General features: G+C 39.8%; 1 protein-coding gene and 1 non-coding gene across 2 annotated transcripts in view; both read left to right on the forward strand.

The window, feature by feature from the left end:
* The window catches only part of EXT1 (exostosin glycosyltransferase 1), a 363,437-nt gene that overhangs the window by 289,273 nt on the left and 46,608 nt on the right, over positions 1-27,556 (forward strand). The window contains exons 2-3 of the mRNA XM_058178388.1: positions 17,603-17,696; positions 22,725-22,832. Of these exons, the coding sequence (XP_058034371.1) occupies positions 17,603-17,696; positions 22,725-22,832 (202 nt within the window). The remainder of the gene's footprint in view (positions 1-17,602; positions 17,697-22,724; positions 22,833-27,556) is intronic.
* LOC131196457 (U6 spliceosomal RNA) lies at positions 13,847-13,953 on the forward strand. The gene has a single exon (XR_009154739.1). It is a non-coding gene; the product is annotated as a U6 spliceosomal RNA (small nuclear RNA).

Here is a 27,556-nt window from a genome sequence, read left to right on the forward strand (position 1 = left end):
CCTATCCTGTGAGACCTTTAAAGCATATTTCACTTAATAGAACTTAGTCTGACTTTAATGGCTTCTCTATCAGAGTATTTTTATATATAGCATAGTACTGCATGGTGAGCAGCCCAGCAACCATTAATGGCAGTAAATGTGATTTAAGATACTTTCGTTAGTTCCCATCTGCATAGTGACATTATATCTTAGGTGTAGGAGCTGTGCTGCCTTCTTCCTTTTGTTAATCTGACTTTTTTACAGGTTAGTTTTTCAGATCTGGGCTACAAAAATCTGGAGTTCCACAAGAGTGTTTTTTAATTTCTTCTCAGTCACCACCTGGATTTTTGCAACACATATTAGGCAACTCAGTTCAAAGATGGTGAAAGCTGCCATCATGATATGCAATTAATCTTTTCCAAACAAGCACCCCCTAGGTGTATCAGGGATGCCACTTCTAGAATTGAAGTTATTACGTGGAAGATTCACAATGCATAAGAAAAAATAATAAGTTTTTATTGGGTTGCTTTTTACAGCCTTTGCTGGCCATTTAGTTAAAAGGAATAGATCTTGATTATTTTGCCATGCCAACTTTGCTCCCATCAGTGGGGAGATGAGTCTCTTGGCACGGAGAGTGTTATGCCATGCTTCTCTAATGGAAGTTACCTGATGAAGCAAGGCGCCAAAGGGGCAATTCTTGGGTAATATAAAAATCAACTATCTGAAGCCGCCGTGCACAACCTGGTATCCTTCACACATGATGGAGTTAAAATCCTAGAATCCTTGACAACAAGACGATAGGAGGCTGAGACTTTTGGAAGTAGAAGGCCAATTATATCTAAAGGATACAAGGCAGGTCCAAATAATCTTTCTGCCATCTAGGTTCCTGCCAAGCTATTAAGATAGTATCCCAGTTAAGTTAGGGAGAATTGACTAACGATAAGAACAGTTTAATCTGGTGACTAAAGGTGTAATGTTAGAATCTGGGAGCCTGTGAATTGTAGTCAATTGAATGACCTTGGGTCAGCTACTGTTTCAGCCTTAAGAAAGTTAGTCCCATCCTCCTCTTCCTCCTCCTCCTCCATGGGGAGCAAACATTTTCCTATTATGTTTTGCTACTCAGTATATTATCATCCAGAGGGACGCAGTGGCTCAGTAGCTAAGACGCTGAGCTTGTTGATCTAAAGGTCAGCAGTTCAGCGGTTCGAATCCCTAGTACCAGGTAATGGGGTGAGCTCCTGTTACTTGTCCCAGCTTCTGCCAACTTAGCAGTTCGAAAGCACGTAAAAAATGCAAGTAGAGCCAACCAGGAAGTCTTCCTGGTTGGCTCCGTTGGCAATGGAGGTGATCTTTCTGGTCACCAACCTCTGGATCATGTTGGACTGCTAAGACAGCGACAATCAGCTGTCCAGCAGTTCGGAAACCCCCCTCTTCGGGAGAAGAAGCGGTGGTGAGCAAAAAGAAGCAGAGGTAGAGCTTCCCTAGAGCTCCTGGAAGATACCAGGGGGCTCGAAGGGTTAAGCCCCCTCAGAACTTCAAAGTGCTCCAGATCTGAGGCTTTTTTCCTGCTCCGGCAGACCTAATTGCCGCGACCAACTTCCGGGACCAATTTTAACTTAAAGAAGATAATACCGGACTGAACAGAAACAGGAGAGCTCTAATTATAAAAGCAAGTAATCAATCAATTCCCTGTTATTTTTTTTTTTTAAGTTTTGGATTTGACTTCAAAGTGAAAATGGCGATCGTTCTTTAATGAGCTACGCAGTTGAAAACGAAAGTGTTACAATTCTCTGTTTGCTGTTTATTGCTGAAGGCCAGCTGGAAATTTTTTTTAAACATTGTAATGAGAAGGGAGAAGAGATCGAGATATTGAGACTGATTTAAAAAAAAAAAAAGACTTAAAAGGTTTATACGTAATATTAGCCGGGACCAATTTTAACTTAAAGAAGATAATACCGGACTGAACAGAAACAGGAGAGCTACACAGTTGAAAACGAAAGTGTTACAAGTCTCACTGTCTGTTGTTTATTGCTGAGGCCAGCTGGAAATTTTTTTTTTTTTAAACATTGTAATGAGAAGGGAGAAGAGATACTGAGACTGGAAAAAAAAAAGACTTAAAAGGTTTATACGTAATATTAAGTTAAAGAGAAATTTTAAGAGATGGCAGCAAAACAATTAAAGTCAACTGCTACAAAAACTCCAGGAACATTAACACCGGGAGTCTCTCCAGCACATACAGCAGATACAAAATCACTAAATTTGGAAGCACTTCAGGATAACCTGAAAGAATTTATGAAAGAATCTCTTAACGATGCTATGAATTGGCAAACTTCCCAGATAGAGGATAAGTTTAAATTAATTACAGAAGAAATGTCAGAGATGAAAAAACAGATGTTAGAAATTCAGACTGGAAATAAAGAAGTTAAAGAAGGTTTGGTGTCAGCAGTACAGGGTCTGGCATCAAATGTGATTTTATTGGAGCAGGAAGTAGAAGAAATAAAGAAAGTTAATTTAAAATTGGAAAATGAGATTGAGGCAGTTCAAAGTAAAATGGATAAAGTTGATGATGAAATTGTTTTGGTACAATATAGAGCAATGGAACTTGCTTTACGAATCCGTGGACTAAAAGAATGTAAAAATGAGAATTTGAAGCAAATTTTTTCGGAGGCCTTTGCAGAGATTTTGGCAGTTCGGCCAGTAGATGTGGCATTTTATGAAAAAGAAGATCAAGTTTGTTCCACAGTTCTTTTTATTAGGAATAATCTCAGATTGCACTGTTATAGAGACAAAACTGATTCTGAATTTAATAACTGCTGCAAGATTATTGATTGCACAATATTGGAAGAAAGAAGACTTACCTATAATTGGAGAATGGATTAGTAAAGTATCAAATTTAGCAGAAATGGCAAAAATTTCTGCCTACTTGAAAGACTGTACACAAGAAAAATATATATTGGAATGGAGGAAGTGGATTGATTATATTCAAAATAAGTATCAGATTAAAAAATATCAATTAGTTTTTGAGTGAAGTTAGGAATTATTATGTATTAGTTTAAGAAAGAAGGGAATTGATAGTGTGATGGTGTGAAATGGAATATGTTTTATGTTATATTTTAGAATATGTTTGTTAGTTACAATACCCTGTATTCTGTTCTGGGAAGTCTCGGGGAAGGAGGCGGGAAGGGAAGACTATAAATTGATTGGTTGCCATTGTACAGGAATAATGGTAGAATTAAACAAGTTGGAATGGTGTAATGTCGGGACTGCTCGGCAAACACTCCCGAAGGAAAGGGTAAGGAAAGAGGAGTAAAGAAGGAAGAAAGTAGGTAGGTAGGTGGGTAGGGAGGAAAGAAGGAGGAGAAGAAAGGATAGGAGGAGGAGAAGAAGGAGAAGATAGAGGGTTAGAAAGGATGGTAGTGAGAAGTGGGAAAGAGGAGGGGAAGTAGGAAAGCGAGGAGAAGGTGGTGGGGGAAGTTTAAGAAGGATGAGAAGGGAAGAAAGGATCAAAGGGGGGAGTGGCAGTCGAGCAGCCCTGACTGAGTATAATTTGAGTATAGGACTGATTGTTGGATAAGTGATTGTATTGTACACTGGTCAAATTGTGGGAATTATTATGGAAAAATAAAAAAATTTTGCAAAAAAAAAAAAATGCAAGTAGAAAAATAGGGACCACCTTTGGTAGGAAGGTAACAGCATTCCATGCTCCTCTGATGTTTAGTCATGCCGGCCACATGATCACGGATACGTCTTTGGACAGAGCTGGCTCTTCGGCTTTGAAACAGAGATGAGCACTGCTCCCTAGAGTCGGGAACAACTAACACACATGTGCGAGGGGAACCTTTACCTTTTATATTCTCATCCAGGACACACCATTTTATTCTTCCTGTCCTTATGCTTTTTTTCTTCATTCTCTTCCTTAGCTCTTCATATTGATCACATTCCAATGCATCGAGTATTTTTTGAGTATCTTCATGGAGTTGATTTTCTGAAGAGAAGGTGGGATCTTGGAATCCTTTAATCTTCTTTCTCCTTGTGCCTTTAGAATTCATTGCTTTGACTCTGTAGTCTCTTTTGGAACTTCAGAATATCAGTTACAGTATAAGTATGCTACCATTTTTGCTCATACCATGGCATATTTGGATTGTCTGCATCAAGCAAGCTATGGTTGGCTAATCCAACACTAATGAACTGGATAAAGAGAAATGCTTGCATGCCTGTCTCTCAGCACTTGGCACAAAAATCCTTTTTATGTTGGTTGCAAGGTCATCAGATATCATTATAGCCAAGTATTAAAAAATTCAAAGAAAGGAGGCAGTGTGTTTGATTTATAGAATAATTATCTTCCTTTAGCTCTAACTTGGCTTTGGCAATGATTCTGCAAGTACTCGAAAATTAAATCCATTTTTTATGGCACTACAAGGTATTATCTCACAGCAAATGATAATTAAACACCTGTGAAATCAATTAGCCCTTTAAGGTGGGGGGGAGTTTTCCAATTATGTATTTGCACCTTCCAAACTTATTTTCCTGTTCATGAGAACTAGAGCCCAACCGGAAAGTAGCTTGAAATTTCTACCAATGGTGCCGAGTGGGAGTTTAAAATGATCCCGAAATGACATTGAACATGAATCCAGACAGCCAATTTAATGGTCATGGTGTGAGAGTCCAATTAGGCGTTCAGAAGCCTTCCTTGAGAATTGTGGCTCTGTCACAGTTCTTGCCTTTCCTACAAAACCTGGTTCTCACTTTGTGCTTCACTACCAAGTGTGATTTGAAAGCATATTTAAAGCCAAGATGCTTTGTGGGAAAGAAGCCATCAAGATATTGTGTGGCACAGAATCAGGGGTTTGGTTTAGGTTCTGGTCTTACTTTCTCTGCGGTATTCCTGGGGTCATGACATAAGCCGTTCCTGTGCTGCAAATTAGTTAACTAGGAAGTCTTGAGATTTTATAGCCTGCAAAAATAATAAGAAGGAGAAGGAGAAGAGATGATACTTGGTTGATACCTAGGAGGCTGGCAGCAACCCATATCAACCATTAGCATCAGTCAATGATATTTGTGATGCATTTTTGAATATTCAGTTGACTGGGATTCATGTTTAATGAATAAAGGGGATCATCATCATCATCTGTATCAAAAAAGTCATGGGAACATAAAGTGGAAAAAGTTATAGAAAAAGAGAAGGTGAAGATCTTATGGGACTTTCGAATACAGACGGATCGTCACTTGGAACACATCACACCAAATATCACAGTTGTCGAAAACCGAAACATACAATTTATTGATATCACGGTACCGGGAGATGCCAGAGTCGAAGAAAAAGAACTGGAAAAAAACATGAAATGTCGCGACCTGGCCATCGAAACTACATGGCTATGGATGAAACATGTAACAGTGATGTCCATTGTCATTGGGGCACTTGGTACCATGTCCAAGAATTTGATAAGATACATCAATAAATTACAGCTTTCTGCAATAACACCATCAGAACTGCAAAAAACTGCGCTACTTGGAACATCACACATCTTAAGAAAGTACTTGGTTGATACCTAGGACACTGGCAGGAACAACAATCATCATCATCATCATCATCTACAGTAGCATGTGGCAGCACATAGCTAACTTCATTTGATTTGGGAAGCTAAGCAGGATCGTGCCCGATTGGTAGTTGGTTGGGTTTTCTTTAGGAAATTCCTTTGTTATATGCTGGATTAGGAAACTGGAGCAAAAAAAACAGACTGGGAGAAGATACCACTTGATAGAGTTGCTTGGTAGGGAGATGGGGGGAGTATACAAATTTAATAAAATAAATGAAGGTAGTATTGTTAGTATGAACAAGAACATGACATGGTTTACTAGGAATCATGCTCTGCTCTTGAGAATCTCTATTTTTACTTGTCATTTGCCCTGCTGTATTTAATAACTTCATCTGTTGAATGTTTAATGAATCCAGATGTTTTGCTTGTAAGAGTGTTTTTCAGTGAGATCTGCAGGTTTGCAAAAAGGGCATTGACATTACAGGTTATGTTGTATTGACACATTGGACAGCTGGCTGGCAAAAGTCAATATACTTAGAAGTATCTTGTTCTTTAACATTAGACAACTTTATATAGTCTAGGTTCTGGCTGGTGGATTATGATGTTTTGCTAAAAAAAACCAAAAAGGTAGATTCATTGAAGCATGCTTGCTCCATACAGTGGACTTCCTTATAGATATAGATATTCGGTATGTGGAGCTCCATTAAAGATATTCTGCAAAATATGCACATTCTAAGGCAGATAAACTAAAAAGGAAACAGTTTATTGGAAATAGGAAAAATCTATTTTGAAGCCAGCTTTCAATTTTTATACAGATCAGTTTTTATACAGATCAGGATTTTCAGCATACCTTCCCCTAATTTTGTATAATACTTATGCCCTTTATGTGTTCTTTAAATGGAAAGGATTAGACAAGGGGTGTCAAATTTGCATCGTCAAGGCAGCATCATGTGACGTATCGGGACTTTTTCCCCTCTTCACTAAAATGGGTGGGGGCCAGGCTAGCACGTGACGCATCTGGCCCGCAGGCCACGAGGTTGACACCCCTGGATTAGACTGATAAAATTCAAGAGGGTTGTAGTTTAAAACTGAACCTCACATTTACATATTTTGAAGACTACCAATCTGATCGTTGTAATAGATTATTCATGGATCTTCTTACTTACTGCAATCTTACTAATAAAGATTCTTCTTTATTAGCTGGAGGTTAACGTTTTTGATTTTGAATAAAAGAAACCCTTTTTATTATGGTTGTTTTGAAACAAACTGACTGGAAATCCGTTTTTGTTGTTGCTGTTTTTTAAAATCAGTGCTCAAACTAGTTTAGGAGTGAGCCACACAATATTTGTGGAGAAGGAGAAGGAGTTTCTTTAATTTCAGTGATGGACAAGACCTTAAATGCCTGTGAGTTATATCTTAACAAATTGAGCTGAACTCTTGCCAGCTGTTTGTAATGGGCTGAAAGTAAAGAATCAGGAATTCCAAGAAGTTTGGAGGAGGAAAAGGAAGAAGGAGGAGGAAGAAGAAGAAGAGGAAGAGGAGGAAAGGGAGGAAGAAGACCAGGAGGAAGAAAAAGAGGAGATTGTACAATCTTGTAAATGGAAATTACAAGAACATGGTAAAGTGCCAACACAGCATTTCCATCTTTACACCTGGATGATAGATGAGGTCGTGTATGTTTTCTCAGCTACGGGTGGTAAAAAGGAGGGATATTTCAATTAAACTATGAATAAATTAGAATTGATTACAAATAGGGCCATTTGTTTATAGCTGGAAGCATGTACCGCTTAATCATTGTGGAAAACAGCCTGAAAGCTAATAAAATGTGTGACAGATTCTTCTGGAATGAAGTAAGGCATAGGAGTGCAAGCAAGACTGTTTTCATCAACTTCAGCAGGCAGAATTTATTTATTTATTTATTTGCATATTTGTGTATGCTGTCTCCTCCTACAATTATGATAAATTTGAAAATGCTTCTAGTAAAACCTGGCACCTACATTGCGTTGACCACACTGAAAGATATTCCTACATATAGCATAGCATGGACCTCCAAATCAAGTAAAACAATTATTCCTTCCTGAGCTACTTCTGTACTAAATTCAAACTTAAATCTTTCTTGTCAGTGCACAACATATGTACGATGAGAAAGGACTATTGCCCCACTGGAAAAAAACTTTGGTTTTAATTGCTTTCTGAAGTGATGACAGAGGGGACAGCCTATTTCAAAGCAAAGGAGCTGTTACTGAGAAACCTGGATTGTGTACTTGATTTCTTGAGAAAATCCACTGGATTTCCTGAGGATTAGGGATTCTTAAGTCTATTTTAGGCAGACAGAATCTATCTGGGTTGCTTAAAGTGGCAAGTGTGGTGTCTACTAGTCCAGTTGTCTCCAATGTTTTTGGTTTTGTGAACTGGTGGCAGCGATATGAGGGGGAGAGGAGATGGTTCCACAGAAGCAGCTGGCGAGACATTGCCCACCACTTGCGTGGCCCGGTTCCAAATGGGCCACCGCCCGGAACTGGGCCACAGCCTGGATGTTGGGGACTCCTGTACTAGCTGACATCCTGAGAAGGCTGATGAAGCAGTCTGAGGTGAACAGGAGGAGACTTCTGAGGTGTTAAAAGCCTGATACACAGTCTTACCACCAATATTGGAAAGGAAATTACTGGTAATTATAAGGCTATTGACATACAGCCCCAATGATTAAGAAAAAAATAAGAGGTAATATCTTCTTCCATAGATTGTAAAATTTTGTGAATCAATACATATTACTTCTTAGAGTACCTTTCAAAAGCAGCCAGTGGCTCATTTTTAATAAGCAATCCTAAAAGTTGCTATCATAATGCCACCATATATATGATGGGAATGTTGGTCAACATACTGTAGAACAAGACTGTACAGGCTAAATTGAACCTTATCACACTTTGCTATTCTTAAATCAAATAATTTGCAGAAGACATAATGACCCGACAAGTTCCAGGACTCTTACAGAAGCAAGCAATATTTGTGGGCTAATGAAGTTTTGGAAGCAGGTCAAAGGCACATTCAGAAAAGACTTGCAATGGTTGATTGCTGTCCCACCATCTTCTCTAGTTTCCCTGGATGGTCCCTACCACCACCGCTTCTACACTCAATCTTATAGACTCTCCTTCCTTCCTTCCTTCCTTCCTTCCTTCCTTCCTTCCTTCCTTCCTACCTACCTACCTACCTACCTACCTACCTACCTACCTACCTACCTACAAAGAAAAGGGATCAAAGCCCCTGAAGGCAGGACAAGAATCAATGGAGAGCTCCAACCTCGATCTCAAAAGGAATTTCTTGACAGAACAATTAATCTGTGCAACAAATTGCCTCATGAAGTTGTGAATGCTCCAACACTGAAAGTTTTTAAGAAGAGGTTGGATAACCATTTGTCTGAAGTGTTGTAGGTTTTCCTGCCTAACCAGGGGGTTGGACTAGACCTCAAAGGTCCCTTCCACCAACTCTGTTATTCTATTCTATTCTATTCTATTCTATTCTATTCTATTCTATTCTATTCTATTCTTCCTTCCTCATTTAAAAACAAGGCATAGAGCTGCAAAACCTATTCATTCAAAATTTCTAAAATTGCCTAGGAGATTTCTAAAGATAATAATGCTACAAGTTAGCTTACAATTGCTCATTGCAACGTGCCAGTTTTCCATGGTTATTTTAAAATTTAAATTAATGTCAGGTTAGACAGAGAATTGTCAGGGACAAAAGGGAGTATCTGGTAATCCTCTACTTACTGTTGTTGCAGTAGAATTGCAATTAAAGAATTGATCACAATTAATTTTGAAACAAGTTTTCTCTTCCATCCAGTGAAAGAAGTTTTCATAATAATATTTTAAATAGCTTTTATTCCTTCTACAGATATAACTATTTTTGGTATTTTAGAATTCCACTATCCCAAAAACAGAAAGTGATGTTATGCTACCTAAATGCATCTCATAATGTGGGTTAATACAAATTATTATTATTAATATGCAAATTATTTTACCCCAACAGTTTGTCTACAGCTTTAAAAGAATTATAGATGAGTTACCTTGAACACACAGCAGCATAACTGAGATACTTCCGTACGTTAAAAATTCCACAGATTTAAGGTTTAATATAAATAAAACACAAAACCTTCATGACTATTCAATCAATCAGTGCTAAGCCTGGAGAAAATTTGCTGTCTTGCAGAAAGAATCCTTTGTGAGAAAGCATAATGTAGATTTTTAAGAGTAGCATCAACAATAGCATCAATTAATTCACCCATCTGTATATTTCACTTGCTGTTCCATCTATGAACATCTATGCTTGATAGTTAATGTAATTTAGATTATAAGAAGGGGATTTAAAGTTTGCTCTTTAGCATTATATTAGAATAAATGTTTTATACCTGCTAGGGCAAGCCTTGATATTCTTTGCATCTTAACATTAAGTACCACTAGGGTAGGAACTCAAATCCTTTCAAACCCACCACCCCCACCTCAAGTAAATAACTCTCAAATTCATAATATGAGAGTATTTTGTTGATACTGTAGTCATAGGATATCAGAAAGTTAATTTAAAGGGGAGGGGAGATTTGATTTCAGGTCATATTCAACTGTAAGCTATTCCAGGTAAAACCAATAAAAATCAGTAACTTCAAAAACTTTAAAAATCAGGACTTGAGACAGTGGTGAAATCCTTCACGGTTTGCCACCAGTTCGCTGCCCACGCATGCATGGTGTGCACCAAACGCATGTTGTGTGCGCATGCACAGTGCATGCCAAACACACACTGTGCACGTGCATGCACAGTATGTACCAAAAGCGCGCTTCGCACGGAAAATGGAGGCTTAAGAAGGTAAGTAGAACAGCGAGGGGGGGACAGCTGTGCCATGCAATTTAGATTTGCTAGAAAGCAGGATTTCCTAGCGAATATAAATCATGCGACACAGCTGATCATTGGAAATACTTATTCAGATGAACCGGTAGCTTTTTTTTTTACTACCGTTTCACCTGAACCGGTACAAACTGGTAGCATTTCACCCCTGGCTTGAGATCTCAGCAATGTGTTTCGGTTTGCAGCCAAATTTGACCTTTTTTTAAAATTTGGTCCCCTAAGTTACACAATATATAAGTTTTGAGATTCCCGTATAATAAGTTTCTACTTCTGTTTAGTTCTAATAGAACAGCCTTCAGGATAAAAATGACAGGTAATAGGGTTATTTCAAAAATTGCTCACTAATGTTTAGATGTTCCACCTGATGTGAAAGAACTAAGATGGGTTGGGAGTATTTGAAATATTTGTCCAGCAGGTGAAATATTTTTGTCAAATGGCATTTCCTATATATTTGTTATCTCATGGGGGGGGGTATGTATCTCCATACATCTGATGAAATGATGAGAGATTTTCCCAAAAGGGACCTTGGTGAAAGATTTATTCACATTAAATTTCAGCAGATTCAAACAACTTTAAGCAGATCCATGAGGGAGAAGCATATTGTATTTCCTTAAGTAGAACTCATTCATAAATTACAATTCTGAATTTATTTGTTGTTATCATGGAGATATTTGAGAGTGAATTCTTCTAGGTTATATGTAAGAAGAGCCTAGATTTTATCCCAAAGGTGCTTTTATCCCAAAAGGCAACTGGGTTTTCTTGGTTTCAAAACTGAAAAAGCTTCTCGGATGAGAACTGAAACATTTTCAAAGAAAAAAACCAGGAAAATCCATTTAATTTTTTGGAAAGTACTTTTGGGACAACCATGACCTGGAAGACCACAGGTGTCAAACTTGCAGCGTCACATTGCTGTCACGTGACGTTTTGCAACATTTTCCCCATTCGTGGAGCTGGGGTGGGTATGGCCTGCGCATAACACATCCGGCCCATGGGCCGCCATTTCGACACCCCTGTCAATTGCCTACTTGCAATGAATAACACCATATTTCAAAGCTGATTTTTCCTGTAGACACATTTTAAGAATTATAGTTCAGTTTTTAATAAAACCAATGTCTACAGCATCGGGCAAATTTTGGTTTGTAACCTACAGGCAAATGTTGGTCTGCGATCTGACAAGAATTTGAGAACTCCTCAAAATATTTCAGAAAAAAATAAATTGGGAAGCTGTAACAAAAGAATTCTAGTGACTGCTCTATGTGTAGAAACGTGATTAAAAAAAAATTTCCTGCGCTGTTTTCTTTCTCACAGCATGTAAAGAGTACCAGGTTCTCTTTTACACCAGAGCTTCAATTTCCATCTGTGTCTTATTTTGGTAACAGTCAAACCTGCCATCATACAGTTTTCAGCTGACTGTGTGAGAACTAACCCTCACGTATAAGATGAATTCTCTTTTGGAATTTCTAATTTAATTACTAGTTCATAATTAACCACTGCACTACATTTTTAGATGAAGGATTCCTAGCATGAGATCAGATCACAAGAGCTAAGAAGAATGTTTTGGGAGTGTGCTTTACAAATCTGATCCGGAGGCCTTTAAACAAGAGATGGGGAATAGTGCAAACCCAATTTGGGATATAGGGGAGGGAGGGAGGGAGGAAAGAAAGAAGGAAGGAAGGAAGGAAGGAAGGAAGGAAGGAAGGAAGGAAGGAAGGAAGGAAGGAAGGCAGGCAGGCTAGATTAGATCATCTTTTTCCAAGCTGATACTTTCCATGATTTCACTGCTGAAAAATACTGAATAGACTGCAACTATTGGCATCTTCAGCAAAAAAGAAAAGAAAATGAAAAGAGACATGTAGGTGAGCAAGACTAAATCCCTTTGATCTTTAATTCAATGGATTTTTAAGTGTCGTCCTCTTCCTAAAGCGTGCGCTCCTGACTCCTAAAGGATCAAAGTAGTAGAACTTACAATTTATATGTACGAAGGGTCGGTCCAACACTGAAAAGTGTCTGTCAATTACTTTGGATAATGAGGATCTAAGACTATTCATCTGTTTCCCGCAAAAATCAATCCTTTCGACTCTTCTAGAATGGGGTGGAGGAAAAAGTATCTTCTTCCTTCCTTGGAGACCAGCATTTAGAGGCCTTGAAGGATCTCTGACTAATATAGGTTTGGAAAAGGCCCTTTCCTTTCCTTCAGCAGTATTCAAAACTTGCCAGGAAATGAGCGAGAAAAGGATCTGTAAAAAGACGGGGTATTCCTTTCATCTCTTGGAAATATTCCATATTATCTGAGTTTAGGGGTTTTGCACCTAGCTGCTAATGTCTCTTCATTGAGCTACATTCTTTCCCCCAATTGTTAGAGTCTTCAGACTAGAGACTGCTATCAACTTGTTCTTTGAACATTTCAAGGATTTTCAGTTTTAAAATTGTTTACCTAGATACAGTTCTAAAATGACCAGTTTCTAGTTGAGATGGTAGCAGTGCTAAATAACAAAGTGTTTTCCTTTTTTTTTTTTTCCCAATATTTGAAAGGTCCTTGCATGGCTGGTAGAAATATCCTTTTCTAAAATCTGTAGCTTTTCTAAACTTTAAGTGTGTTTTATATGGATGACATAGGATCCTAGTGAGAAATATATATATTTGGATACATGGAAAAATTTTCTCCATGCAAACAACTATGGAAATTCTCACACATGGGCTCGCATCTTGAATGAGAAGTGAAACGTCTTCAAAGAAAAACCAGAAAGTCCAATTGCCTCTTGAAAAAGCACTTTTGAGACTTTTCTCCATGCAGTATATCTTGAAAAAGAAGATATTTTATGAATAAGGAAAAAGGTGACTGAGAATTAGAAAACTTCTCCTACTCCTTCTTCTTCTTCCTCCTCCTCCTCTTCCTCCTCCCCCTCTTCCCTCTTCTGTAAATTCATCATTGTTGCAGAATAAAAGAAAATATGCATTCTATCCCTTTGCATAATTGCAGAATTCTGTACTTCCACGATGCAGCATGTGGGTCACTTTTACTGCAGAGGTTTTGTTGGGAAGCCTGATAAAATGACATATCTTAGCTTCAGCAGACAGCCCTACACCAACACTTCAGAATGATTGCAAATAATTTGCATTATTTTGTTGTTGTTGTTGTTTAAAAAAAGGGGAGGAGGGGAATTGCTTTGTGCACCTAGTTACTAACTGGATAAGAAATCCCAGGACTGAAGGATTGAAATGGCAAGTTGGGAACACATGCTAGAAGAAGTCAGTGGCTGCTCCCAAGAAAACGGCAGGTTTAATCAATGTAGTCATCAGGAGCCATGCTTAGTTCAAAGTCACATTACCTTGTACTGCAGTGAGGTATGGAAATGGGCAGCCAAGCTTAATGCTTTTACCGAAGCATTGAGAGCATCTACACATCAGGCTGATGCTAAAACAGGAAAACTCAGGTTATGCTTGCTTGGGCAGCCTGTATGCTAAAATTGGAACAATACAGAGCAGATTAGCATGGCACCTATGCAAGAATGATGTAGGGTTTGGTGGGTGGAACAGTTGGCCTAGGCTTTCCAAGGACTCTGGAAATGAGATGCAGGACAAAGGAGTGAGCCAGCACTAAATCTGATTTAAACTGAATGTTATTAAAATTATAAATTAAATCCTGTTTTATATTCTTCCCTGTGTGTTTCATCATTTATCCCCATTTGGCCACCTTAAAAATTCAAGATTCGTTCTTAAAACGCAAAGCAGCGTACAAATGTTTAAATTACAATCCCATGGTAGCATTTCGATTGTTCTATACTGACATCCTAAAGGCAATAGGAGCAGATAAATAAAGTCTTCCTTTTTCTGGTTATTTTACAGTCAATCTCAAAATAGATGCTATATAGCAGGGGTCTCCAACCTTGGTCCCTTTAAGACTTGTGGACTTCAACTCCCAGAGCTCCTCAGCCAGGGTCCAAGATTGGAGACCCCTGCTATATAGTGAGTTTGTCAGTTCTTTCATGCTACACTAAAGATATGATTGGGGAAAATCTACTGAAAACTTAACAACTGGTTGATCAATTTGGGAATGAAATTTGATTTTCCGCAGACATAAATAAGAAATTAAAAACTGAGATTAAAGATAGTGGAGGAAAAGATAGAATATTTTTCCCCCTTTCTTTTAGATCTTTTGTAGTTTTAAATAACAGAAAGGTGCAACGTTTAATTGGGTTTCATGAAGTTCATCTTAACTTATTTCAAGGACCCTTTCTCATGCAAATTATACGCCCTTGTTTAAAGCAGTCCGACTTCCTTGTGATGAGTGCTATCAAAATTAGCTCAACACCTGTCTTTGTATCTTCGAGGAGAATAAATATAAAAATAGAGCTGAATTTCCATTTCTGTATATTCTATTCTTTTCTCCTGCCCAATACAAAAAGAAGAAGGTTTTTTTAAAAAAAAAAAACCAGTGCCTCCAGGCTATGATTAAATGAGATTATTAGGGTTGGGTAAATTTTGCTGCATGATTTTAACTGTCAGAGTAGCACCTATTTGCAGTTTGCAAAAGTCTCTGGAGAAATAAATGTATCGGTGTTCAAGTTTAGAGAGGAACAGTAGGAAAACATTTTTAATCTTGGCTTTCTTGACATCAGTTTAGCAGTCGGCACTTTCCAAGTCATTACAGGTTTGCCAAAAATACCATTAGCTACAATCTGGCTTGAAACTTTTAATGTGGAAGGGGGGGGGAGTTGGGGGGCCGGTAAAAGCTTTTGCAAAAGTTCGTTGGAATTTAAAAGTCGGGTGTCGCTGAACGCATTAACTTTGAGGAACCCTGGAGGAACAACACTTTATATTGTTTCCAATTTTTATTTTTCTTTAGTCTCTACTCTTACGTTGTAAGGCAGATAAATGTTATGAATTGTCCCTCTTTCTCATTGAATTCATGCTTGCTGACCCATAGCTGCACAATATGATTCATTCTATCCATTCTTTGTCCTTTCCTGGTTGATTAAGAGGATTTTTATTGCCAGCTGATTGATCTTGGCGGCTTTGACTGGATATTAGATTTTCTTCTCTCTCGACAAGAAGTTGATGCATTGATTGTGAAGCTTCTGGATCAATATACATCTCAATTGAAAACGTAGAACAGTTATGGAATGCATTAAGTTAATTCATTAATTACAGATTATGTATGAGAAAATAAATCCCTGATATTTTTATCCTTTTTCCTCTATTCGAATATTTGAAAATAAAATCAATTGTTCAGATGATTGATTGATAGATAGATAGATAGATAGATAGATAGATAGATAGATAGATAGATAGATTGATTTTAAACAACAATTTGTGAGCTTGCTTAGGAAAAGAAACTCTTCGTTTGATATTCATGTATAAACTATGTGGATATCCATTTATGGTTTTGGTTTTGCTGTATACATGAATTTGTCCAGCTGCTTTCCTTGTGAACAGCACAGAGTTTTTTTTTCAGTCTAGATATATTTCCTGGTAATATCCTATCCAATAAATAACCAAATCATAGCTTTTCTAGTGTTTCAAGATCAGGCAACACTGACAGGTTCTTACTAGTTAAGCTAGGTTTGCATAAATGCATTATAAAATATATCAGAAGATATTACAATGTTAATCCTATCCTGTCTAAAAGGCATTTTCCACTTTGAAAGTAAAATTTTTAATGAAGGCAAAAAGAATAGACAAAGTTAGGTGCAGGATAGAATATGCAATCAAAATCAATGGACTAATTGTATCTATTGATTTTGACAGACTGCTTTAACCATGGCCCAGCCTGGATTCAAAATACAATCTTTCCAACAATAGTGCTATTCTTACAAAATAGGAATATTTTGCCATGAGCAAATAGGCGGCAATATAAATCTAATAAATAAATAATAAATAAATAAAATATAAAATGATTTATTTCTCATAGACCATATCAAGATTTTATGTATTTCAGCTCAATTTATTGAATTAATCGCAATTGCCAGGGTTCAAATGACAAGCTAAACGAATATTCATAGTTTAAAAGTGATCACGGAGAAGTTCACCAAACTACTGATTTAAAACCAAACAGAACTCTGCTGTATAGACCAATAGAAAGTTGTGTAATCCAGAACTGTAATTGGTGATCTTCCCAGTGAGAAACAAACCTTGAAAGTAACGTATCAGGATCCTGATTTGGTGTGTCAGTGAGTTACTTGTTCTATTCCCAACTGTGTTCTGAAATGCAGACAGAGAATTCCCTAATAAGAAGGAGTGATAAACAACATGTGGTAGCATATTCATACTTGTCTATTTCTGAAAATTAGTCTGTGTTGTTCATAGGATCACAGGACTAAGCTATTCAGACCGGGGTTTCTTAACCTTGGCCACTTTTAATTATGTGGACTTCAGCTCCCAGAATTCCCCAGTCAACCATGCTGGCTAGGGAATTCTAAGTGTTCATCATCATCATCATCATCCCAATATGCATTTGAATCAAAAATGCTGGATCTTTTAATTTTATAGGTCAGTGATGGCTAACCTTTTTGCCGTTCCGTGCCAAAAGCAGAGAAAGTGTGGGGGGGGCAGGTCGTGTGTGCACATGGCCACATCCATAGTTCAATGCGCATCAACCCCCCACTCATGGGCACGCGACCCCCCTGCGCTCCCCCTGCTTTTGGCACACAATGGCATGGTGAGCCCTGTAGGCCCATTTTTCACCCTCCCGAGGCTCCAGAACCTTTCTAGGAGCCTGGGGAGGGCAAAAACGGCCTTTCCCACTCTCCCCGGAGGCCTCCCGGAAGCCAGAATCAGCCTGTTTCCTGAGTTCTGGTGGCCCGAAAGGCCCAAAAATCAGTTGGCCGGCACGTGCATGCACGCTGACCTAGGGCAACGCTCGTATGCCCACAGATATGGCTCCACATGCCATAGATTCACCATCATGGTGGCTATAGCTCATGGATGAATTTTCTTCCTTCCTTAGTTTTTAAAATAAGAATAAATTGTAAGGTGCTCCTACCATGTACTCTGTTTGAACACATGGACTCAGAAAACGAATTTATACATGTTACCTTACTCTTTTTTCTTCTTAATCCTACTTCAACTTTACAGATGTGAATTGTTCAGAAATAATTTTAACAACAGATGTTCATTTCCAGATATTTATATTTTCTTGCACAATTATCTTGGGATTCATGATTAATTTATTATTTTATTCTCTTTCCCCTTAGATATGATTATCGTGAAATGCTGCACAATGCCACTTTCTGTCTGGTCCCTCGTGGCCGGAGGCTTGGATCCTTCAGGTTCTTGGAGGCCCTGCAGGTAAAAACAATAGACATTTTAGCTCTATTTAAGCTTTTTTCCTCAAGTAAAATTCTGTCTTAGGTAATATTGTGACAGGGAAAGGAAGAGCAGAGCAGAAATTATATTTCAGTGGAATGACTTGCTTTCAGAAATTGTGGGTGCTCCAACACTGGAGATTTTAAAGAAGAGATTGGATAGTTATTTGTCCGGAAGATGGCAAACCTATGAGCCGTGATGGCGAACCTATGGCACGCATGCCACAGGTGGCACATGGAGCCATATCGGTGGGCAGTCAAGCTCAGCTCTGGCGTGCATGTTCGCGCTGGCCAGCTGATTTTAGGGCCTTCTGGACCACCTGGAAGTAAGGAAACAAGCTGTTTCCTGCCCTCGGAGGGCCTGGGTGGTGGGGATGGCCATTTTTGCCCTCCCCAGGCTTCTAGAGAGGCTCTGGAGCCTGGAGAGAGCAAAAAACTTACCTACCAGGCCCACTGTGCCAAAAACAGGGGGACCACGGGGGGGGGGAGTGTCACGCATGTGAAGGGGGTGGGGTGCATAGAATTATGGCTATGGGCATGCATGCAGCCCCTCTGTGCTCCCCCTGCTTTTGGCACACGATGGCAAAAAGGTTAGCCATCACTGCTATAGGGTGTCCTGCTTGAGCAAGGGGTTTGATCAGAATAGGGACCTCCAACCCCCGGGTTATAGATCGGTATCAGTCCATGACCTGCTAGGAACTGGGACAGCTGGAGGTGAGTGGCAGGTGAGCAAGTAAAGCTTCATCTGTATTTGCAGCCCCCACCCCCAACCCCCAACCCTAGCATCACTGCCTCAGCTTGGAATGGGATAATTCACAGCCACCCTCTGACCGCTGCCTGCTCACCTCAGTCAATTTACCTCAGGCAACTCACCCCACAGGACAATTCGCCACGAGTGAGATACTGTTATTTCCCCAAGCCAGATGCCAGAGGCAAGTAGAACCACCTCTTCCTCCTCCTCTTATTTCTCCCTCCCTTCCTCCCTCCTGTTGTGTCTCGTCCAATCTCACCACAGCCGGGGCCTTCTTATCTGCTTCCGAACATGGAGGAATTTCCTAGTATGCCTCCCGGCCCCAGCCCTGGCTCCATGCCCAGACAGGCTGAAGAGGAGGAAATACCTCCAGCCCCCAGCTCTGGCTCCATGCCCAGGCAAACGGAGCAACTAGACCCCTCCCCCTCCTCCACAGCATGTAAGCCTGAGGGAGGTCAATTGCCAACAGCTGCCGACTGGAGTGACCCTCACGTCAGAAGACTTGATAGGCAGAGGCAACAGAAGGAAGGAAGGGGCAGGCCTGGATAAGTGCTGAGTCATGGAGCCACACCCCATGGCTATATAAAGGATCTGCTTTCTGGCATTCTCTGAGTCAGGCAAAGTCTAAACATATCTTGCTGAAGTCACTTTCTGGTCTCCTGCCTGCCCTGAGGACTTTGCTAGGACTTTGGCAGAGCTGCAGAGGCACGCCTGATTCAGATTTCCCTGACCCGGCCGTCAGCGGAGGAGTGGGACACGACACCTCCCGCCTCCATACATGATAGAAAGATGCTCGCACACATATACATGGAGAGGAGAGGATGTGTGGATGCACAAAGAGGGGAGGATGTTTGGATGAGCTGAGGCTCGCACACATGTACATGGAAAGGGGGAGGACGTGTGGATTTGCCCTCCAAGAGAGTGTGCCTCTTTCACTCCTGTGAAGAGCACTCCTGTGGTTTAAGCCAAAGACTGTTGGAGCAGCATTGGAGAATTGAAAGGGCCCAAGTAAAGAGAAGGAGTGGGGGCTGGGGGAGGAAACCATGCATGTAATTGAGTATATTTTAGCATAACTATTTCACTGATTGGTGATTAGAAGCGCACCCTCCTGAATGTTGGAGCTTTCCGCTGGTGGATCTGAAGAACTTTGGAAAGGCTTGTAAAGGGGAAAAAATAAAAAGACACAACTAAGGATTTAATAAAAGGTCCACACAGAACTATCTTTTGTTCCTTCCTTCCTTTCTTCAGGGAGGCCTCCTTGGCCCAAAACGGGGAGCGGGGGGGGCAGCGCACCCCCCACGGCCTGTTTCCGCTCCCATGAGGCTGCAGGGAGGCCTACTAGGCCAAAAACGGGCCACCGGGGGGGGCGCCCCGTCCAGCAATCCATTTTTGCTCCCGGGGGGGGGGTGCAGGAGGCTGAGTGCTGCCTGTTACACACCCCTGGCCACCCTACCAGCCAGTCATTAGGGCAGAGAACCGGTTATTAAATTATTTACCACTGATTGCAATGTAATAATAATAGAAATAAAGTTAATAACAAATGTAATGTAATTGAATCATTCGAAACCTCACCCACCCACCCCAATCTTTGGAAGAATTGTCTTCCATGAAACAAATCAATGGTGCCAAAAAGGTTGGGAACCCCTGGACTAGATGACTTCTAAACTCCTTTCAAACTCTGTTCTTCTTCATCCATTCTTCTTCAGGATAGATTAGCAGAGACTCACAGGAGTTTCTCACCATCAAGAGATATTGTTATATTTCCTTAAAGATGGATTGTCCTAGACCAGTGATGGCTAACCTTTTTGTCGTCACCTGCCAAAAGCATTAATGCATGTGTGCAACAGTCCGTGCATGCGCCTGCACCCATAATGCAATGCACGTGGGATAACCCCCCACACGCCAAGCCCCTCACACTCCCCCACCCCACGCATATGCGTGCAACTCCCTCGTGCTCTCCTCGACCCCCGTACATGCACATGCGATCCCACCGCCCCTGTGCATGCACACCCATGTCCGGCATGTTCCCGCTCCCTGCTCATGCACGGCAGACACCCAAAAATCAGCTGGCCAGCGGGAAGTGTGTGCACATGCGCAGTGGAGCTGAGCTGGGGCAATGGCTCGTGTGCCTGCAGAGAGGTTCTCCATCACAGTCCTAGACCATTGGACAAATAGAGTTAGAAATATTACTCCAGAGCAAAGATGGTGACTTTTTTGCTGAAAATATACGTCACGTACCATATATTGGCTCTCAGAGCCAGAAAAAAACATTGACCGATCACATATTCAGAAGATGTGAAGTTCCACCAAGAGATTTGGATATTTTGTTTTATTTTTTTTAAACTGAGATGTGCTCATTTGAAGACTTACACTATAATTTTTATACTTCCACTGAAGTGGAATGGGAAAACATGTTTCAGTTTTTAGCAGTCCAGTCCATGGGGGCTTTGAGGTTTATATGGAGTCACGGGTTTATAAAATTAGCCTAGATTTTTTCTAGGCACGCTAAATAAGTTTTAAGGGGTAATTTCTGTTTGTTAGACATTCTCAGGGAAAGGAAGCTGCAGGTCAATTAAAATGACGCAAAATGAAACAATCTACCCACTCCATCCAAGATATGTTTGGGAGAATTATCTTGCTGCTGTAACTTCTGTGTTTGACAATGCAGTGATCCACCAGGATTTTACCAAAAAGATACTGAAAATTGCACAGTTAAATATAGAAAGCAGAATTACCCAATTCATACAGCATGCATTTCACTTCTTTTTTCCACTATCTTTTAATATCTGTTATCAACCCTGACTCTTAGGACACCTCACCCTAACCTTAAGTCTAGTTTATAACAGATAACAGAATAACAGAGTTGGAAGAGACCTAGTAGGTCTTATATCAGACTTCCAGACTGATATAATTAGGATTAAGGAAAATGTTCAAACCCCAGTTAACCTGGCAGCAGCTTGCTCTCCCCAGGCTCCAGAGCCTCTCTAGGACCTTCAACTGAAGAGGTTGTAGAAAAAATGCTTTTAAAAGCCTCTGACGATCCCACCTAAGCCATGCAATCATCAGAGGCTTTTTTTTACTTTTAAAAACATTTTTTCAGCCAAAGAAAAAATGCTTTTAAAAGAAAAAAAAACCTGATGATCGCGCAGCTCAGCTGGGCATGGGGGTGGGGCAGGGATTTTTGCTACCGGTTCTCCGAACCACCCCGCCGCCATCGCTACCGGATCAGGAGATCTGGTCCAAACCGGGAGCATTTCACGCCTGGATTTAACCATAGTTTCAGTTGGGAAAATGTGACCATCCTAGAGCAGGCCAAATCCAAAACTGCCAGGGAATTTCTAGAAGACTGGCACTCTGATAAATCAGCCACCAATAGACACAGAAACATTAACAACATCTATAGACTATGCAAAAGAGACAAGCAACCAGCGCAAAAGATAAAAAGACTCCAGTTCCCCTATACCAGGAATCGGCACTCAGATCAGCATAGATTAATTCCAAGGTCAACTTCAGACCAACAATCAAGCAACACCCCAATCAAGAAACGGCCAAAGAGCCATCCAGTAAACAGCCCAACCAAAATATCTCTAAGGCTGGCTCCACCCACACGGTCAGGCAAGACACCAGAATACAAACTGACATGTTACCTAGTTAGGGTAATGAAACATCTGCAAGAAAACAAGGAAGCTCAGAGAGCACCAAGGACCCCTCATTCCAACCCTGAGCTACAAATATTCTCTTTTATTAGGATCCGGATTGTTGGGGGCAATATGCTGACTTTGTAAACTGCTTCGAAAAGGCTGTAAAATACTGTGAAGCGGTATATAAGACTAAGCGCTACCCTGTTTTCCCCGAAAATAAGACATCCCCTGATAATAAGCCCAATCAGGCTTTTGAGCGCATGCACTAAAATAAGCCCCCCCCTCAAAAATAAGCCCTCCCTGAAAATATTTAAATGCATGCGCAGCTGGTCCCGGCCATTTCCTCTGGTTAGGGTTAGGGAGACAGCTGGCAATAAGGTAAGACAGCAAAAGGAGCCCTATTTTGCTCCACACGTCCCAAAATAATAAGACCTCTCCAAAAAATAAGGCCAAGCGCTTATTTCAGGTTTCAAAAAAAATATAAGACAGGGTCTTATTTTCTGGGAAACACGGTATAGTTATCACATTAACCCCTAGTCCTTCTTTTCATTGAACTAGACATACCAACTCCTGCAATTGAACCTTGAAAACTGTCCACCCCTTACATTTTTTTATGCAGGCTGCCTGTATTCCTGTGATGCTCAGCAACGGATGGGAACTTCCATTCTCCGAGGTGATTAATTGGAATCAAGCTGCCGTCATAGGAGATGAGAGATTGTTATTACAGGTAAGAGGTGGGTGAATGGCGGGAAAACAGTGGCCTTCATCCAGTCAGTTGGCAATAGCAGCCATCTTCTCTACTTTCAGGAACGATATATCCAAAGGTCATGGCCATAAAAGAGATTTTTATTAGGCAGGCTTTGTCTGTGTCATTGTGAATATTAACTCATTTAATAAAGCATTATTCACTTTCTGACATGAAGGTCATTCCAGCTTCCAAATGTCTTGGTTAAAAATGCAGCAACATCTGATATTTTTTTCATATAGGTGCGTGGAAGAGCTCAGGTTGAAAGCTCTTGCCTTACAAATGTGATCTGCAGTGTCAAAATATTTTTAATTCTGATACTTTACATCCTAAATCAGGGATGGGGCAATCTACCTATGACTCTCACATGTGTTTATCTGTAATTCTGAGCTCTTTCTAAATTCAGCTTGTAAATATTAAAAAGCACTCAAGATACAGATTTAAACTTCATGCTTTACTGTTGAAATATCTACAGTATTTTATGAGCCTCTACAATGTTACAGAAGTTGAGCCATGAAATTTGAAAAGTGCGGCATTAGGTAGATAACTAAGTTTTGATCCATACTTGATTGATTGATTGATCACATATATAAGGCTGAAATGACTCTGGGCGGTGAAATATTAATCCAGGAGAATGATGCAGATTACCTTACAGAATTGTACAAAAATCAAGATCCTCAGTTATTTCTATATGAGACTTTTCCAGTCTCTTTTCTCTTTCTCTTAACTGTCTTCCCCTACCAAATACTTTCCAGTTACGCTTAAGGGCTTGGAAATCCTTCCTTCCTTTAAGAAGAGTCATAGACATTACAGCTGGAAGGAATTGGGAAAGGCAAATGCAATTTAGAATAGAATAGAATGACAGAGTTGGAAGGGACCTTAGAGGTCTTCTAGTACAACCCCCTGCTTAGCCAGGAAACCCTACACCACTTCAGACAAATGGTTATTCAACATCTTCTTCAAAACTTCCAGTGTTGGAGCATTTACAACTTCTGGATGCAAGTTGTTCCACTGATTAATTGCTCTTAAGTGTCAGGAAATTTCTCCTTAGTTCTAGGTTGTTTCTGTCTTTGATTAGTTTTCATCCATTGCTTCTTGTCCTGCCTTCGGGTGCTTTGAAGAATAGCTTGACCTCCTCTTCTTTGTGACCGCCCCTTAGATACTGAAAGACTGCTATCATGTCTCCCCTAGTCCTTCTTTTCATTAAACTAGACATACCCAGTTCCTGCAACCGTTCCTCATACGTTTTAGCCTCCAGCCCCTTAATCATCTTTGTTGCTCTTCCCTGCTCTCTGTCCTGAGTCTCGACATCCCTTTTATATACGGTTTAATCCCAGGAAGAGCAGAATGATGGGAGTGACCCTTGTATGCAATAAAGAGGGAAGAGTAACTCCCTTGTTTAAGTCAACCTCTGTCATAGTTTTTGGAGAAAAAAAAAACAGACTGTTTCACTTCATTCTAGTGTTTTATAAAGACTCTGCATCTAGTGAAAGAACCCAAATTACTGGATTATTCAGGCATATTGTTCTCTCCCAATCCTTGCAAAAATCTACTTTGAAGAATTTGGTGCTAATCTCATGCCTTTAAACACTTAAATAGAAATAAAAGAAATGCCCCAAATCGCTACTTTCCACTAATAAAAATCGGGTTATTGGGACTTTTTTTTTTAATAAGTTTACCTCAGTTTATCATCATTAGTTTAGTGACTATTCAAATGGCACTGAAAAAGGTAACTTGTGACCAGTCCTCACACTTACAACTATCGCAGCATCCCCATGATCACATGACCAAAATTTGGCAGCCAGCATGCATTTACAAGAGTTGCAGCATACAAGGGTCACGTGATCAACATTTGCTCATAAAATACTGCAAATATTTCAACAGTAAAACCATGACGTTTCAATATGTATCTTGAGTGCTTTTTAATATTTACAAGCTGAATTCAGAAACAGCTCAGAATTATAGATAAATCCATGTGAGAGTCATAGGTAGGTTGCCCCAAACCCTGATTTAGGATGAGAAGTTATCAGTATTGTAAATATTTTGCTCGCCAGTATTCTGACAAGCAAAGACAGTAAGGGAAGCTGTAGTTACTAAACCACCCTGTGATTCACTTAACAACCACGGTGAAAAAGTCATAAACTTCAGCGCGACTCACCTAACAACTGTGTTGCTAAGCAATGGAAATTCTGGTTCTAACTGTGGTCGTTAGTCGAGGACTAAACTTGTGCTTCTACCAGTGAGAAAATGCTCATCCGCGGAGAGTCATTTCTGGCTTAAGCCCACTATTTTTTTTGAAAGAGTGCTTCTGGATTCAAAGCTACCCTCCAATTTGCTAGAATATAGGGACGAGGGAGAAAGGGGAGATGCCTCTGAGACCCTTTTAACGGGAGACTTCAAGGAATCAACCTGTATTCCTTTCCATGCAAGGTACGCTCCGTACTGCCATGTGCGCGTCCGACGTATTTAAATCTGGCAAAAATGTAAAAATCTATGCCTGCCTGACGTATTTAGCTGACGAAGGTAAGAGATGAAAAGGCTGTGCAGCATTCCAAATACCTGTGAATGTCCCTTCCCTCCCAAGAGTACATTAATATTCTGATCTTTGTTGTTTCCTGTAATGCAGAATTGATTATCTTCACAGCTGCTTCCCTTACTAGAACAGCTACTATACTATTATTAACAGTGGTTTTTAAAGAGCTGGCGTGAAGCCCAAATGTCTGCTTTGGGAAATGTTTTTGTTGCATTGCAGTTTTTCATTTCCCAATTTAGATGCACTCGCATGTTTTTATTTACATATTCTCCATACTGTCATGCTGCTCCGGCTTCAGACAAGCTGAAGCCACTTTCTCTGTTGTCATTTTAGCACCTCTTTTCTTCTTCCGTGTTTATTGTACCGGTGGCCTGCTATTCAAGCATCCTCCTGTCCTAATGATTCTCTTGTATTCGTGGGCAGTTCAGCCTCAGCTCATCCTTGCCCACAGCCGTCTTGTAAGCCAAGAGATGAATAGCAAATAGCCAAATGAAATTTAAAACGGAAGCCCTAGTTTGTGTTGTAAGTCAGCCAACGTGTAAAAATAGGCTTTAGAAAAATACAGGCAATTCTTGTAACCGCCACAATTGTGACTAGAATTTCCCTTGCTAAGGGAAGCGGTTGTTAAGTAAGCCGCATCTGTTTTATGATCTTTTTCCCACAGGTATTAGGTAAATCACTGCAGTTGTTAAATGATCTTGTGGTCATTAAACAAATCCAACTTCCCCCATTGACTTTGTTCATCGGAAGCCAATTGAGAAGGTTACAAATGGCAGTCATGTGACCTCAGGATACTTCAAGCATTATAAATACATGCTGGTAGTCAAGTGCCTAAATTTTGATCACGTGACCATCGGGATTCTGCTGTATGGGTGAGGACTGGTCATAAGTCACTTAATACTGTTGTAATTTTGAACAGTCACTAAACAAATGGCTGTAATTTGGGGACTACCTGTATTCTAAGATTGCCCCTCCACACCTTGCCACAAAACTTTGAAGATATCAATGGCTCCGTTTCACCCACTGTTCTTTTCATATGCAGAAACAGATAAAAAGATTTATCTCAAAAGATTGGAAGAAAAACAATGAAATGCAGTCAATTAGACATAATGCAAATCTTAAAAAAAGATTTGAATTTATTTGAATGTATTAGCCCCCTCCCCCAACTCCAATGGACATGTAACAAATGATTGCCTAAAATGTAAATATTGCCAAAACAAAATCTACCTGAAAATTCATACATTCATGTCAATTTATAAATTCAGAAGATTTCTTTGCTGGGCACTTTAGAGTTACAAAACCAATTAAATAGGGTGATTTTAAAAAAAAAAAATAAGCCACAATCCTGAATGGACTAAGTAATGAATAGCTCCCATTGAAAAGATAGGGTGTTAGGACCAAATGCATAATATTGCACAGTTAAAAGTTTACTGTATATGTCATATGATGCAGGCTCTTGAAAAGGTAGCTAACCTATTTTAATCTTATCAGTAAATGGGATATATCTTTTCTGCATAATAATAATAAAGACTTTTATTTCCATATTTCCTACCTTTCTATCCTTATATAGCCTATCTTTCTCTCCGTGCTCACTCCGGTAAAAATAAGTGTTCAATCAAAAACCGCCTAGTGAGCTTCAGGTGTAAATTCAGGATTTGAACCTGAAGTCTTTCCAGTCCTAGAATGAGAATTAATCATGTTGGTTCCCTGGCTGTATTAGAGTATGATTACATTTAGCCTCCTATTCAGCCCACATCATTTAATTAATTATTTTATTTCTTAAACTAAACTTAACTCGCTAAAGACCTCTCACACTTTTTCAAGAAAATGTAAAGCCAACTTTAAAACTAGAAATAATAAAAAGCTCCAATGTGAAAGAGTTAAAATGAATTACGCAAAGCCTGTTTTGGGTATTTTAGGCTTCAAGTGTAATGGAGAATGCATCCCAAAGAATTTAGACTAGACCTTGAGTCCCATTCATTATCTCAGTCTCAGGTTACATGGAAAAGGTGTTTTCAAGAGGTCTGGACCAAAGCCATATAAAGTTTTAACAATAATACCCATCAGTTTCCATTTCACTCAGGAAAAAAAATTGGCAAGCAGTACAGTGTATAATGTGGTTTCTTTCCAGCGGCGTGGTGGCCTAGAGGTGGAGCTCTTGCCTCACAATCAG

The sequence above is a fragment of the Ahaetulla prasina genome, chromosome 3 (assembly GCF_028640845.1).
Source record: "Ahaetulla prasina isolate Xishuangbanna chromosome 3, ASM2864084v1, whole genome shotgun sequence".
NCBI classification, from domain to species: domain Eukaryota; kingdom Metazoa; phylum Chordata; class Lepidosauria; order Squamata; family Colubridae; genus Ahaetulla; species Ahaetulla prasina.